The sequence below is a fragment of the Oncorhynchus tshawytscha genome, linkage group LG31 (assembly GCF_018296145.1).
Source record: "Oncorhynchus tshawytscha isolate Ot180627B linkage group LG31, Otsh_v2.0, whole genome shotgun sequence".
NCBI lineage: Eukaryota > Metazoa > Chordata > Actinopteri > Salmoniformes > Salmonidae > Oncorhynchus > Oncorhynchus tshawytscha.
Genome location: NC_056459.1, coordinates 8,196,589 through 8,213,030, shown reverse-complemented (window position 1 = coordinate 8,213,030; position 16,442 = coordinate 8,196,589). Strand labels below are relative to the sequence as shown.

At 42.3% G+C, this 16,442-nt stretch overlaps 1 protein-coding gene and 1 pseudogene across 3 annotated transcripts; both read right to left on the bottom strand.

The window, feature by feature from the left end:
• Positions 1 to 1,960: 1,960 nt before the first annotated feature.
• LOC112229815 (zinc finger and BTB domain-containing protein 22) lies at positions 1,961 to 7,796 on the bottom strand. Of its 3 annotated transcripts, XM_024395880.2 has the most exons (5): positions 7,063 to 7,796; positions 6,399 to 6,450; positions 6,078 to 6,310; positions 4,777 to 5,682; positions 1,961 to 4,616 (listed from the first exon to the last, which is right to left on the bottom strand). In XM_024395880.2, exons 3-5 carry the CDS (start codon positions 6,303 to 6,305, stop codon positions 3,660 to 3,662), a joined length of 2,091 nt encoding a protein of 696 aa, XP_024251648.1. In that variant the 5' UTR covers positions 6,306 to 6,310; positions 6,399 to 6,450; positions 7,063 to 7,796; the 3' UTR covers positions 1,961 to 3,659. The 3 variants fall into 3 exon arrangements, with proteins under 3 accessions (XP_024251648.1, XP_024251649.1, XP_024251650.1); XM_024395881.2 differs by lacking the exon at positions 6,399 to 6,450; XM_024395882.2 differs by lacking the exon at positions 6,399 to 6,450 and having other exon boundaries at positions 6,078 to 6,305.
• A 2,629-nt stretch (positions 7,797 to 10,425) lies between these two features.
• On the bottom strand, positions 10,426 to 15,439 carry LOC112233296 (annotated as a pseudogene).
• Between the last annotated feature and the right edge of the window lie 1,003 nt (positions 15,440 to 16,442).

Genomic DNA, 16,442 nt, shown 5'->3' with positions numbered 1-16,442 from the left:
TTAACAGAATGTCACTGTTGGAATATGCATCAACCAGCGGGGTCTTGTGATGGGTATACGGAGATGGCCAGTTTAGAGTATAGAGTGCAGTGATGTGTCCTATAAGGAGCATTGGTGGCAAATCTGATGGCTGAATGGTAAAGAACATTACGTCTCTAATCTAGCATGGGTAGGATGGTCATCTGAATCGGGGTTAGTTTGTCAGCTGGGGTGAAAGCGATTTATTATAAAGTAAACAAAGTCTAGATTTAGCAGCTTTTGGTATTTTATTAGGATTCCCATTAGCGGTTGCAAAAGCAGCAGCTACTCTTTCTGGGGTCCACACAAAACATGACATAATACAAAACATTAATAGACAAGAACAGATTGGATATGTGCTGAGGGGACAGTGTACCGTCTAGCCATACTCCCAAGTACTTGTCAAGCTTTACACCCTCAGAGGTAGTCATCACACCAGTGGGGAGAGGAGCATTTTGACCAAACCACATTACCTTTTGTTTTGGAGGTGTTTAGGAGAAGGTTAAGGGCAGCGAAAGCTTGCTGGAGACTAAGAAAGCTTTGTTGTAGAGCGTTCAACGTGAAATCCGAGGGGCCAGCTGAGTATAAGACAACTGAAGGGCTTTAAGATAAGTTTTTTTTTCCTGAAATAGATCACACATGAACACAAGCACAGCTTGCTAAATTACACCAGTTTTATTTTTGCCTTTTGATACAGATTAGTAAAGATAACATTGATGTACTTAGACATTGTTACCGTAGGCCAAGAAAGACACCTCCGGCTCTAAGCATGTGCAACAACAATCATGTGTTCAATATCAAATAAAATGTAACCCAAAATATGCACTATTCAGAAGCTGCAAAGAACAGTAGCGTTGTGTCAGACCTAGTGTGCAGCATCTACAAGCTTTCTACATTTTTCCCTTGATGAAAAAGATATTTGTCCTGCCATGAAGATGACAACTGAATAACGGCTGCTAAGCCTCAAACAATGGTACGAACTTTGAGATTTGATGAAAAGGTGCTACAGTACATGAAGTTGAATTCATTATTATGTGGTGTAAATACTATGAAATGCAGCCAGGCAAGTTATTGAACAGTCAATGGAATTCCCTTTCAGTCCCACACAAATAGCAGCCAACTTGACTATTAAGAGGGAGTCTAGACTTCTTTCTTTTGAGCCTGTGACTCACACCTGTCAATACAATACTCACTATTGACCAGAAGCACTTTATCTCTATATACAGTGAAGTCTGAAATTAGACAACCTTGATAAAGATCAGCAAAAATTACAATTCAAATACTGAGCTATATTGTATGTAACAAGAAATGGAAATTATTATTGTATACTAATACAATTGCTCAGAGAAGTTGCTTTTTGTTTAATACTAAATTTTCTAAGTAAGGGTAAAAAATGCATACCTGTTTTCAATACCACACCTTGTGGGGATAATGGCACTGAGCTGTTATCAAAAAAATGCTATGAATTGGAGAACACATTGGGAGGGATCTTAGACCATTCCACCATACAGGATCCTTCTGGATCCTTTGTCTGCATTTATGGACTGCCCTCTTCAATACAAACCACAGGTTTTACATGGTTTAAGTCTGGAGACAGATGGCTGTTGAAATTTTAAAAAATTAATTAACCCTTACTTTGTGGATTTTGATGTGTGCTTGGGGTTATTGTTTTGCTGGAAGATCCACTTGTGGACAAGTTTTATATTCCTGGCAGAGGCAACCAGTGGTGGAAAATGTCCCCAATACTCATACTTTAGTCATTAAAAATACCTTAAATATGAAAATGACTAAAGTGAAAGTCACCCAGTAAAATACTTGAGTAAAAGTATTTTGTTTTAAATATAAAGTAAATGTAATTGCAAAAATATACTAAGTATCAAAAGTAAAAGCAGAAATCATTTCAAATTCCTTATATTAAGCAAACCTGACAGCACCATTTTCTTTTTTTAAAAATGTATGAAAAGCCAGGAGCACACTCAATTTACAAATGAAGCATTAGTGTTTCGTGAGTCCGCCAGATTGAGGCAGTAGGGATGTTCTCTTGATAAGTGTGTGAATTTAACAATTTCTATGTCCTGCTAAAAATTCCAAATGTAATGTACCTTTGGGTGTCAGGGAAAATTTATGGAGGTAAACGTACATTATTCACTTTAGGAATGTAGTGAAGTAAAAGTTGTCATTAATAGTAAAGTACAGATATTCACAAAAAGAATACTAAAGTACTTTACACCACTGGAGGTAACCAAGTTTTTGGCATACATTTCCTGGTTCTGGGTAAAGTTCATGATGCCGTGTTACCTTAGTCTGTCTCCGGACTTGACATAAAGCACAGACAACAGATATCAAGGATCTGGGTGGATTTTGTATGGAGGAATGGTCCAAGATCCCTCGTAATGTGTTCTCCAACTCATAAACCATTTTAGAGAAAGGTTCAGTGCTGTTATCCTCGCAAGGTACTGAAAACAGGGGTGTCAATAAGTTTGAGCCCTACTTTTTGAGAATGAATATTACTTGTTAAACAAAATCTCTCTGAACAATTGTATCAGTATAAAATCATTTCCCAATTATTATGGGGGGGAGATACAATATAGCTCAGTATTGCAATTACTTTATACAGTCATTTGTTGCTCATCTTTATCAAGGGTGTCAATTTCTAACCTTACGCCCACTGTATGCTATAGTAAGGCAGTCAAATGACATAAATTAGAGTTAAATAGTTCTATATTCCCTATTTGATAAATCTATCTAAACATAAATATCTTTATATACACTTAGTTTAAGCTCACTTCAAATCAAATTTCATCCATCAAACTGCTGCAAACAAGAGCTACATCTTTCATACATTTGACCAATCCTGACCTAACAGATAAGTATACACTAAAAACAACGTCTTTCTCTTAGATCCAGACCTGTTTTTTTCTCCTGCAGAAAAATACATCCAGAGCCTTCATAGAAGGTAAAACCTCGGTTAAAAACATACAGAATCACGGTGAATGCTGCTTTGTTTATCCACCCTACTGTTAATAGTAGTCAATGTCTCAAGGCAGGCGTTGGAATTTGGCAGTTTGAGTGAGGAACGATCGGTAAGAAACCTAATCTCCAGACTAATGCTTTTGTCTACCATCAATACTTATGAGGATTACTTGTAAAAACGCACTATACACTGTATAGTTTTGCACCTATCATAAATGGTAACAGATTAGTAACTGATAATAGGATTGTATTTACAGTAATACTGTACCATAACACTGCAATTGGATAGTGGACACATCACCAGTGTGAAACAAGATGGCAGTACTGCAAGTGTCTTCTTCAGACACTTACTTGAAATGCACATTCTGTGGCAGAAAATGCATATAATATCATAGGACACATCACTTACAACAGCAACTTTCCTCTCGAACTCTAGTTAACATTTTGCCAAAGCTGTCATTGGTGAGTTATTATCTCTTGATTTTTGGTTTTCTTGACATAGAATGTGCCACTAAACAGTCATACAGGGAATAAACTTGACATTTAAGAGTATACTGAACTGTACAATGGTCCCGAGCCATTTGCCAAAGGGGGGCACTTTCCAATGGTCATTGGAATGCCTCTTCAAAGCCTCTTGTCTTAAACACTCGTGTTGTTCACCCGTTTGGTTAAGTGACACTATCATTAGCACCAACCTCACACACTTCCTCCTCACACCCACCTCGGCTGACCCCCAGACCAAACACAGATGAACCTTGACCCTGCATCACGCTCTGAGAGTTGACCCCTAAGAGCACTCCAGAACTGGCCATAGTCAGGCAAGAGACCGCATTACTGCTGCTACCTGTACTGGAATGATGTGGGGACAAGACAGAGTTCCCATTCCTGCCACCAACGACACCGTGACCGGCCTCGCTGGTCGAGAGAGGGAGATGAGGGAGATGCTGTGGGGAGATCCCATCAGCGCGGTCGGACCCTCCCCCATCCTCGCTCCTGCCAGCCGCTCCGCTCCGTCCCTCGCAGTGGGAGCGGTGCCGCATGAAGCTGTCGCGCCACATGAACTTCTTGCCGCAGCCGTGGCAGTCGTAGGGCTTGAGCCCCGTGTGGGTCTTCATGTGCTCCGTCAGGTGGTGCTTCATCTTGAACTTCTTGGCGCAAACCGGGCAGTTGAAAGGCCGCAGGTCCAGGTGCATGTTGATGTGACGGTCGCGCATGCTCTTGTGGGTGAAGGTCTTTCCACAGTGGCACATGAACACCTTCCCTGAACTCCCGCCACCACCCCCGTCCAGTCCATCTAAGCCACCGCCCAAACCCCCCTGTGCTGACAAATGGACTGCTCCATGCTCCAGGTTTGGCCCTTTAAATGGTGCCCCGGCCATACCACCTCCCATTCCTATGGGTTGAGAGGAATCTAGAGAGGATTGTCTGTACATGAGGATCTGGTTGCCTTGCATGTCTATGGGAAAGAGCTGAGCTCTAGCAGCAGACTGGACCTGGCCTAGTAGGGCTGAGACTGTTCTGCCACCACCCTGACCAGCGCTGTCATGAAGGTGCTGTGGGGGAGTCTGGTCCATCAAACCACTGTCAAACTTGAGGTAGTCTTCAGAAGACTGGCAGTAATCCATCTATGAGAGAAAGGAATTCAGTTTGGTAACGATCCAAAAATATAGAAACTGACACTCATTCCAAATGCACCAATCAAATACAGTTGTCCTCCTGATAAGTTAGAATGGTAATTAGCCATGTCCACTGACAAACATATTTCACATCAAGGGCTTGACTAACCTGTGTCTCCATCTCATGGTCCGCTTTGCTGCTCAACTCTCCAGACAGAGTCCTAATGTTGGATATGTTGAACGTCCTCTCCCTCTCCCTCAGCATCTCCAACTCTCTCTCCTCTTCCTCATCTGGTCCTTCCTCACCCGACACCACGATCAGGTCATCGTCCTGGGGCCTCTCTGTTTTTACCACCACCCACTGCTTCCGGGGCATGATGCTGGGCTGGCTGTATGTGGGCCGCTTCTGGAGAGGGGAGGCATCCCCGTCTTGGTAGGACGACACCCCGAAGCTGTCGCTGACTCCAACCTCTTGGTCTGAGACAGAGGCCGTCGGCTTCCTCCTGCTGCTCCCTCGCTTCCTATGGTATAAGAGCTCTTCTTCCTCTTCTTCATCCTCTTCTTCGATGAGGAAAGATTCTTCGCCCCCAGAAGGGGTGCAGTAGCTGGGGGTGGAGTTCACGCCTCCCTCCCCTGCAGCTCCAGCGGCCGCCGCTCCCCCTCCAAAGTTAGTGTCTCTGGGGCTGAAGTAGTTGGTGCTGCTGGGAGACTGGCTCTCACTCAGGGACGGGCGGCTGGGAGGGGGAGGGGCTGGCTGGGTGTTGCTTCCCCCAGCTTGGGCACTCCCAGCCCCTAGGGAGCTTTCACTGCTACTGCATCCAGGGTTCCCCTGCGCTCCCCCAATGACACCCTGGGTTGCACTACCACTCCCCGTCACCCGCCCCTCTTTGAGGAGCTCTGTGCACTTGTCCACGATGTGCCACATCTGCAGCACGCTGCCCACGGTGAGGTAGTTGACGATGTCTTCGCGGAGCATGCGCAGCTGGCCCGTGTAGGCGCAGCTCAGGACGCTCTCGAACGCCAGTGGGTCCATGACGGCAGGGATGGAGACGGTGGACATGTTCTTCAAGAGCACCTGGGGGGAGGGGGTTGATGAGACTGTTAATGATGGTTGGCAACATCAGTGCACAGGATCAAAGTTATTGATGTAAACTCTCACATCAGTGTAGCAAGTTGCAATCGGCCTTGGATGAAAACCATCTAGATGAGACACAATCAGTGGCTGTTAGAGTTAAACTATACTGAACAAAAATATATATGCAATATGCAACAATTTTACTGAGTTACAGTTCATATAAGGAAATCAGTCAATTGAAAGCCTGGCTCCCAAGTGGGTGGGCCTGGGAGGGTATATCAGAGTTTGGCACCCCTCCTCAGCTCATGAAACATGGGACCAGCACTTTACATGTTGCATTTATATTTTTGTTCAGTCCGGCTATGCAACGCCCTAGCAAACAAAACGACACACACCTGGTCGTGAAAGTAGGGTGAGGATGCAGCTAGCACACAGCGGTGGGCCTTGAACACCTGCCCCTGGACCTGGATGGAGAGGTCACAGAGCTGGCCCTCCTCGCGCTGCCTGTTCAGGCTGTCCAGTACAGACGCCTGGGAGCTGGGGAAGCACACCTGTACCACCGAGCCAGAGGGGGCACCTGAGCTGCTGCTGCTACAGCCCTGCCCCATGGACAGAGAATGCATCTAGGCTTTTGAAGAGATGGAAAATGTAGTTTGTGAAGGAATAATTCATTACATGACGTGGTGGATGAAGTGTATATCCTTTCATTTACTTACAAGTAGTTAACTGTTTTCCTGAGATCAACCCTTTATTAGTGCTTATTACTGCCTACAAAAAAAAAAAAAAGTCAACCACATTCCCAAAACAGTCATATGAAATTGCTCTAGGTGGTCAATCAAGACCCCTTTAATGTAAGCTTTAAAAATCACTACTGATGCGTTCTTATAATGCACTGACTCAAATGTATCTGAATGACAGACACCACCTTGCTTGAGACTCAAAAACATTTACGAACACTGTGGGGAAAAAACAATATTGTTAATAAATAATGCAACAGCCTACAGCAACTGGCAGTAGACAAACGTGATGCGTAGTAGTCTTTATTTTGCCACATGCATAGCATATTGTAATGCAATTAGTTAACGTTAGGTAGCTTAGCACATGTTTGCAGTCAATCAATCCTGCTAACCAGCCAGCATTTGTAGCTAAATATAGCGAATAACAAAGCAAGCTGGTTTGTCAGCAGTCTGCGACGGTGGACATGCGTTGAAAAGGCAGTGTTTTGAGTTTCTCTCATGACAAAGCATAGATAAGTAGCTTCAAGCTCTCAATCATGAGAGCATAATTTAGCTACAACTAAAAACTGCCTTAAATGTCTCTCTAGCTAGCTAACGTTAGCCTGCTAAAATGTATCTAGCTAGCAAGCTAAACACCACTTACCGTTTTAGAATGTGCACCTTTGAAACAATTACGTAAAGCCAGACTCTCTCTATCCTGACAAGCTATCGTCTCTCCGTTGATTACATATACATTTCCAATGATATGATTTGTTTCCCATCATATTTGGCAGACAACCCGTCATGCACCGCCTTTGACGAAATGTCAGACATACTGACCAGCCGACTAAAACCAAGCTATGACAAATACGACCTCTTGTGGCGTTTAGTCAAATTGGTCAAATGTTTATTAAACCATAGAGGTGTATATAATGACGAGATGCTCATCTCTCCACCATAGACGGGAAGGCAGGGGACAAGTTTAGGACTGCATATTAAGCCCAAAGAAACGTATTGGGTTTATTCTAGACATAATTTGGCGAGAGTGAGCGCTCTCGCTTCGACTTTTCCACTAGGGCGGCGCACAATTGGCCCAGCGTCGTCAGGGTTTGGCCGGAGTAGGCGGTCATTAAAATAAGCATTTGGGATCGGCGTTCTGCTTGGCGGGACGCATAAACTAACATAGGCTACTGTGATTAGCATGAGGTTGTAAATAACAAGAACATTTCCCAGACTTATTTGGTATGGGCAGAAAATGTAAATTATTGTTAAACTACACTGTCCAATTTACAGTCACTATTACAGTGATAGATTACCATGCTATTGTTTGAGGAGCATGCAAATTTATGAATTTGAAAATGTATCAATAAACCAATTAGGCACATTTGGGCAGACTTGACACAACATTTTTGAACAGAAATGCAGTGGTTCATTGGATCAGTCTAAAATGCTGCATACAGTAGATGGCAGCAGTGTACAACATCTAAATTGCGCCTAAACTACTATGTGATTTAAAGGGTCTGATCCTTATTAACCGACTTACCTACCTATTTTTTTTAATTTTTTTTAAATGTAATGAAGTATTTCAGCTAAACATCTGCAACAGGTCTGGAATGCAATATTATCAGGGGCGCCAGGGTAGCCTAGTGGTTAGAGTGTTGGATTAGTAACCAGAAGTTTGCAAGTTCAAACCCCCGAGCTGGCAAGGTCCAAATCTGTTGTTCTGCCCCTGAACAGGCAGTTAACCCATTACACAGGCTGTCATTGAAAAGCTGTCAAACAAAATTGTAGACCTGCACCAGGCTGGGAAGACTGACTCTGCAATAGGTTTGAAGAAATCAACTGTGGGAGCAATTATTAGGAAATGGAAGACATACAATATCACTGATAATCTCTCTCGATCTGGGGCTCCATGCAAGATCTCACCCCGTGGGGTTAAAATGATCACAAGAACGGTGAGCAAAAATCCCAGAACCACACGGGGGAACCTAGTGAATGACCTGCTGGGACCAAAGTAACAAAGCCTACCATCAGTAACACACTATGCTGCCAGGGACTCAAAATTCTGCAGTGCCAGATGTCCCCCTGCTTAAGCCAGTACATGTCCAGGCCCGTCTAAAGTTTGCTAGAGAGCATTTGGATGATCCAGAAGAAGATTGGGAGAATGTCATATGGTCAGATGAAACCAAAAAAGAACTTTTTGGTAAAAACTCAACTCATCGTGTTTGGAGGACAAAGAATGCTGAGTTGCATCCAAAGAACACCATACCTACTGTGAAGCATGGGGGTGGAAACATCATGCTTTGGGGCTGTTTTTCTGCAAAGGGACCAGGACTACTCATCCGTGTAAAGGAAAGAATGAATGGGGCCATGTATTGTGAGATTTTGAGTGAAAACCTCCTTCCATCAGCAAGGGCATTGAAGATGAAACGTGGCTGGGTCTTTCAGCATGACAATGATCCCAAACACACCGCCCGGGCAACGAAGGAGTGGCTTCGTAAGAAGCATTTCAAGGTCCTGGAGTGGCCTAGCCAGTCTCCAGATCTCAACCCCATAGAAAATCTTTGGAGGGAGTTGAAAGTCCGTGTTGCCCAGCAACAGCCCCAAAACGTCACTGCTCTAGAGGAGATCTGCATGGAGGAATGGGCCAAAATACCAGCAACAGTGTGTGAAAACCTTGTGAAGACTTACAGAAAACATTTGACCTCTGTCATTGCCAACAAAGGGTATATAACAAAGTTTTGAGAAACTTTTGTTATTGACCAAATACTTATTTTCCACCATAATTTGCAAATAAATTCATAAAAAAATCCTACAATGTGATTTTCTGGATTTTTTTTTCTCATTTTGTCTGTCATAGTTAAAGTGTACCTATGATGAAAATTACAGGCCTCTCGTCTTTTTAAGTGGGATAACTTGCACAATTGGTGGCTGACTAAATACTTTTTTGCCCCACTGATATAGATATAGATAAATAAATGATCTCAATAGTGGTTAAAGTTTCCTACATGTCAAACACGGGAGGTAGAGCAGTTCTCTGATAAAGCTGTAGTGGAGGTTCAAATCACTTTGCAATATATGTTTTCTTGTCCCATACACCAGATACGTGCAGTGAAATGTGTGGTTTTTTACAGGGTTAGCCATGGTATATAGTAGAGCAATACTGGTATGCATTTGTACACACTAGTGATGTGCAGTTTTAACTACTTTTCACAGACTTGAGTCATGATTCATTTTTTCTGACTGACTCGTTCATTTTAGTCGTTCGTTTGACCTGCTAGTGCTGGCCGCAGTGACTCCAACAGCAGGGTTGATACACCCTCCCCCAGCTCAGAGGCTCAAGACGTGCGCCGATCACCAACTAACAGTCTGTCATATGCACGCAGGAAAATACATCATGAGCGTAGAGAAGAAAAAAATACATGTTTAGAACTGGTAATGGACCGAATGGTGTAAGGATGACTGCAATTAATTGATTATTGAATGTTATAATGGACACAACTCCGTTCAACAAACTCAAAACAAATCCCTGGAGGGGCTGCAGTTCGCAAATGACTGTGTCCGTCACCTTGCCTGGCTGCCCAGACTCCTTGAGCCAGCCAAATGCTACGCCACGCCCACATACGCTAGTTTCTTTTCGGCATCATGAGATGCATGTTGAGAACAACAGAGCAGCAGAATAATTTAGTGCGAGTCGTGAGATTACTTTTCACAAGCAATGCATTCTGCCAAGAGTGGTTTACAATATAGTCCGGCTGCGGCCAAAACTAGACCTCGTTTCAAATGTACCAAGAAATAATCATATTTGTATGCCTAGCAATCAAAAAATCTACATTGTTTAAAGCACACATTTTACAAGTCAGTCACAAATGACAGCTCCAATAAGCTCCCTATGGTGAAAGACATATTGAACGAGAAGCTCGTGGAATCATGACTCTTTCATGTTCAGGTCATCATTCGCCATTCGTTATTTTTACGGAACATTTCGAAATGATCCAGTCGTGAAAACAAGAGGCCAACTTCCCCATCACTAGTACATACCTATACTTTAATTATAGACAATTCTCCATGTCTCTCTGGATATGTACCATCTAAATGAGGTAGACTCAGCAAAATTACATTGCCACAAGCAGCACCGCAGATATTGTGATGAGTGAGATGCACAACTTCGCTTTCACACAGCATCTGCGCATGTGCATGGGCACGCTTCACGCTTTTACAACATGGTAGCCACAAGACCAAAACAATTGACCCACTATGAGTTTTTTTTCTGCATCTACATCATATTGAGTCTACCTTTAAATCTAAAATGTACAAATACAATACATCTAACAGTCAAATTTAGGCTAATATGAGTGTTGAAATGACCACATGTTCAGAGTTGACCTTCTGGTAGGTCAGATTGGTGACAGTGACCTCTTTGTAGGCACTTTTGCGAATCTTGTGCTCCGGTCTCTTGTCGGCCTTGCCAGTGTAGAGGAGATCACGCAGAGTTCCATTGAAGATCAACGAAACTGGCACTAAATGTAAACTGGAAAAAATGAACAAGAATCCAGTCAAAAAAGTGAAATGTTGCAAGTACCATGCATTTACACCAGCATCAACTCATTCCACTTCAATGGGAAATACATAATCTGAAAAACAGAAACGCATTGATACAGTAAATGTCAAATGAACAAGTTCAAATTCCGTGCTCAGTGTAATAGAACTGTTTCAGGTGAAGAGACAGCTACCACGCATACTGATGAAAACCAATGGTATCATCACTACCTGCCATCCCTGCTCCCGTAATTTCTTGGAGGCCTGGAAGATCTGCTGCACGGCCCGGGGGATGACCTCACGCATGTCCTCCATGGTGTAGGTTGTCACTGCCCGTCTGGCCGTAGGCGAAGCAGTAGACGTAGCCGTCCAGGGCTGACTGCACCAGGAGGTAAATCTTCTCAAATACATCCTGTTGCTGTGTGGAGGGCCCAAACACCCGGTGTGAAGTTGTCGCTCTTCTGGGTGTCTCCAGAGCGCCCTATGTGAGACTACATGGAAATGGGGGAGTGATAAGGAAAATAAATTCTGCCGTCTTTGACACTTGCAAAGTAAGATTATAGGACCACACTGAAAAACATACAATTACCAAAAAACTATATTATATAGTGACTTATTTCAAGATTGTGCTTCAGGTGTGTCATTGTTACCTCCACAGTCTTGGCCAGTGTGAGAGCCTTGTTGTTGTGGGACGGGAGCTGAATATGGTCAATCTGCCCACCGGTCTGCAGGGGGCGCACTCTGCAGAACACTGATGTTTCCCTATAGAAATAATAGAGCGGTCAGAGTCTTATTATTTTGAGAAGAGCATTGCAACGTTTTGTTCCTATTATGAGCTGAAATGGACAGGGGCCTATCCAACGAGAACATATAGTATGTTTGAAGCAGAAATATAAGAGAAAAAAAACTAATTCAATAGGCTCGGGAGATTGACAATTTCATTGTATGCAATCCTATCTTCAGGGCATTGAGCATTCGCCCTACTGTATGACCCACTTGCCTTGCCTTGAGCTCTTGGATTGCGTTGTGGAGCTCCCTGCGATCCATCTCTCCACAGTGAATCACCCCTGTCTGGCGGGTCACAGTCTCCTCCAAGTTGCAGACCGTGTCCTGGGTCTCCCTCAGGGTTGTCTAGCAACGGGAAAGAGTAGAGCCCTGCAGAGAGCTGGGTCTGGTAAGAAGAGAGAAGTCAGACATTGATCCAACAGACGCACATAAAAAAAAAATATATATATATATATATTGGGCTGCAAAGGGGGTTCTGGCAAAGAGACGTAATGGCAGTGGGTTTGAATGAGGCTGGACAAAATGATTATGCCAGACTTCCTTCCTATTTCTGACCAAGGAGCAGAGGCAAGACTGCCTCATTCAATACAGCTATACACCATTCATCTCATGTCACAGCAGTCAAGGTGATCAGTTGTCACAATGAGTAGGCCTGCGTGCTATTTCCCTTCTTGTGTGGGAGAACAAGTTCTGTCAATGTGTTTTTTGATAGCTTTATTTTGGCTGGATTAAGTATGTTTATCCTGTCACGTACGGGATTTATAAATATATTTTTTCCCCCTTGTCCAGTTGGTCGGGGCATTACACCTTTTTGGGTTGTAGTCTGCCATAATAATCCACCGAAGAAGATGTTCTACCTGCACATTGTGAAGCTCGGCCTTCAGGCTCTTTCTCAAGCCCAGAAGAACATTGTGCTCCTCAGTGAGGTTGTTTAAGGGTCTTCTCCAGGGAGGCCTTCTCACTGGCTACAATGGTCAGCTGCTCTTTGACACCAGACAGGGTAGCCAGCTCCTGCTCATAGTGCCTTCTGCAAGGTTCTGTATTTCACTGAAAGAATAAATGTTTTGTTTTTGAAATGATAGTTTTCGGATTTGACCATATTAATGACCTACGGCTCGTATTTCTGTGTGTTATTATATTATAATTAAGCCTATGATTTGATAGAGCAGTCTGACTGAGCACGGTGGTAGGCAGCAGCAGGCTCGTAAGCATTCATTCAAACAGCACTTTCCTGCATTTGCCAGCAGCTCTTCGCTGTGCTTCAAGCATTGCGCTGTTTATGACTTCAAGCCTATCAACTCCCGAGATTTGGCTGGCAATACTAAAGTACCTATTAGAACATCCAATAGTCAAAGGTATATGAAATACAAATGGTAGAGAGAGAAATAGTCCTATAATAACTACAACCTAAAACTTCTTATCTGGGAATATCGAAGACTCATGTTAAAAAGTGCAATATGTGCCATGTAAAAAAGCTAACATTTATGTTCCTTGCTCAGAACATATGAAAGCTGGTGTTCATATGTTCTGAGCAAGGAACATAAATGTTAGCTTTTTTACATGGCACATATTGCACTTTTACTTTCTTCTCCAACACTTTGTTTTTGCATTATTTAAACCAAATTGAACATGTTTCATTATTTATTTGAGACCAAATTGAGTTTATTGATGTATTATATTAAGTTAAAAGTGTTCATTCAGTATTGTTGTAATTGTCATTATTACAAATATATATAAAAACATGTTTTTTAAATTTTTTTTTTTATATATATTTTTTTTATATTTTAAATCGGCCGATTAATCGGTATCAGCCTTTTTTACTCCAATAAATCGGTATTGAAAAATCATAATCGGTCGACCTCTACCAGATACTGACTGTTACTTTGATTTTGACCCCCCTTTATTCAGGGACACATTATTCCATTTCTGTTAGTCACATCTGTGGAACTTGTTCAGTTTGTCTCAGTTGTTGAATCTTGTTATGTTCAAATATTTACACACGTTAAGTTTGCTGAAAATAAACGCAGTTGACAGTGAGAGGACGTTTATTTTTTTGCTGAGTTTACAATTTCAGTAACACGTCTTAGACTGATGGCCTGTGCCACCCCCACAGCGATTTTTCCCCCTACTGCTCGACTAAAGAAATCTCAGTCGACCAACAGCCTATCGACCAAACAATCACCAGTCGACTAAATTGGGTCAGCCCTACAAGCAAGACAGTAGACTGGTACAGCTAGCTATAAATATATGTATATCTTTCTCAATACACAGCACCTCACCTCTAGACGGAGCAGCAGCTATAGTGGCTGCTCTTGTGGGCTGAATCAGTTTGACTGCTAAGAGAGGAAGGGAAGGAGCAAGAGACCTAATATATATATATTTTAATTAAACCACATACAGGAATTACAGAAAGACTGTGCTAAAACTAGAAGAAACAAGAGGTGATGACATTGACCAAGCCAGTCAATTAAGTGTTTGAGAGGACCAGTCACCAACAGTTCGCTTGGATGGAGGGGGCCTCTTTGTTCCCATCGCATTAACTGCCCGTCTCATCTTTGGGTCAGAATCAACCCTTCGCATCTTTTTCTAAAGGAGGATTTTTTTTACACTGGTAAATAAGGACACATTGGAAACCGGACACATCTAACTGTTTGTGCTGTATAAAGGAATGTTTGTCATCAGTGCCTGTATTACAGTTTTGCAGAAGATCGCCACACCTGAACAGGTTGTTGGTCAGAGTTCATGCTTTCACTGCTGTTGCTAGAGGAGGACTCTTTTACCAGACATGACTGGTAGGCGGCAGAGGGAGGAATATTTGTTAGTGAAATAAATAAATAAATATATATATATATATTTTAAATCTAATGTTACAACGTGATAACAGATTGCAGAAGGCACTCCATTTAGCTACATGTTTTTCTGTAGTTGTCAATAGAGAAAGAGAGAGTAAACTGACTAGTTCCTGGCCTAAGCTTGATGATATCCAAAATCACCCAATTCAGACTGACAGCTAACGTTAGGTTGATAGTTAGCTAGTTATATCAGAGTCCCACTCACCTCTTTATTCATATGACTTGCATTTGTATGTACCTAAACAGAGGGGTCAACATGTAACGTTAACCATAATGGAATCAATGGCATGACATAGGGCTAGTTAAAAAAGAAACCATTGGCTCGTTAACGTTAGCAAGCCAAGTAGAATGGTGGTTTGAATTACGAACTGCAACTTCGTATAGATTCATGTAGCTAGAGATCCATGTTTTAGTTGTGTGAAAATAGCAAGCTAGCAGGAGTGTAGTTTACTATAATAATATGTGGTTAGAGTAACTAAAATTAACTGGCTTACTTTACAGTAGCTAACTAAATAGCCAACCTTAGTTGGCTAACTTTACACACCCAGCAAGTCGTGATAAAGTTGAGGGAACGGTAAAGCCATAACAGACATACAAAATTCAACAGCCTTACAAACATATAAACAAGACATTTCACAAATTTGAATTGAGCAATATTTACTTACCAATCCGCGCGTTCACACTGGTTTCGCTACAGACACCACACCCGTTTGAATTTACACCGTCCAATGTAATTGGTTGACTTTATAACATCCCGTTACAGGAAACACAATCCCGCCTTCATTTTGCTTTACTACCCAATCCAATGTAAATGATAGTCGTTCAAGGGATGGGCAATTTTTCGCCAATTCCATTCCCAATACAGAAAATCCATTGATCAGATCAGTCGTTGGATCAATGAAATATATTCTGATATCGAATATAAAATAGAAATATAGCTCTGAATCATCAGCTTGGCTCTATAAAATAACAATATTCAATTAAATATGGACATATGAGCAAAATGAATATGGAACTTCGGTCAGATACAGTCGAAGGAATTGAGAGAAAACAAAGATGGATTCACACAATCACTTTCTAGTCTACATTTGAATTATTACGTAAACCAGTTTTCATTATCTGTTTGAACTCATTAAAATCTAGCTTTTTTACCCACAATATTTCCACAACACATTGGCAAACTTTTTTGGGGGGAATGAATTATTATGATTATTATGTTATGGATATAAAATACTATACATTTTCACAATTATCAAAACCTACTGGACCTAAAATACATTGTTCTCTCATCATATACTGTTCCCTAGCAAATACTGTTCACCCATTATGTTCCCCCATCAGATAGGCTACTATTGTTTAAGATACCTGTATACCCAATAACAACTTTACACTTCCTATCACATTCTGTTAGAGCTCTTGTTAGGGAGCTATAACAGGGATCAAAGACCAGCTGGGGCTGCATATGTACTGTTTGGGTTGCATATGCACTGTGTCAGGTGGATGCACCCAGAGTAGTATTGGTGAGATCCTCCCTGGAAACTCCTAGTCTTTTGAGCCATCAGAGGAAAAAATGTTTGGAGTTGGTTTCCTATAGATTGCCAGTAGCCATGCCACCCCACCCGCTGGATTGCCCCTGAAGCTAAGCAGGGTTGCTCCTTGGGTGGGTGACCTGGGGCACGTATTCTATACACAGTAAGGTTATTATGGGTTTAGGTCTTTTGGTGAAGGTGGTTTTGCATTTGGATGGGTTTAGTGATATTTTGCTTGACTTGGACCCATGTATCCCAGGCTATTTAGGGTTGCCTGGTGCGTGGTAATGTCTCAGCAGGAATTAAGCAGTTTAAGGCCATGTTCAGCTGTTGTTCAT

Bases quoted from the DNA above. Each gene is read 5' to 3' on its own strand.
- LOC112229815 (XM_024395880.2), bottom strand. From the start codon at position 6,305: ATGCATTCTCTGTCCATGGGGCAGGGCTGTAGCAGCAGCAGCTCAGGT. The intron at 5,683-6,077 runs GTGTGTGTCGTT...CCCTCCCCCCAG, and splicing joins CACCCTACTTTCACGACCAG to GTGCTCTTGAAGAACATGTC. The intron at 4,617-4,776 runs GTTAGTCAAGCC...TTTCTCTCATAG, and splicing joins ACCATGAGATGGAGACACAG to ATGGATTACTGCCAGTCTTC.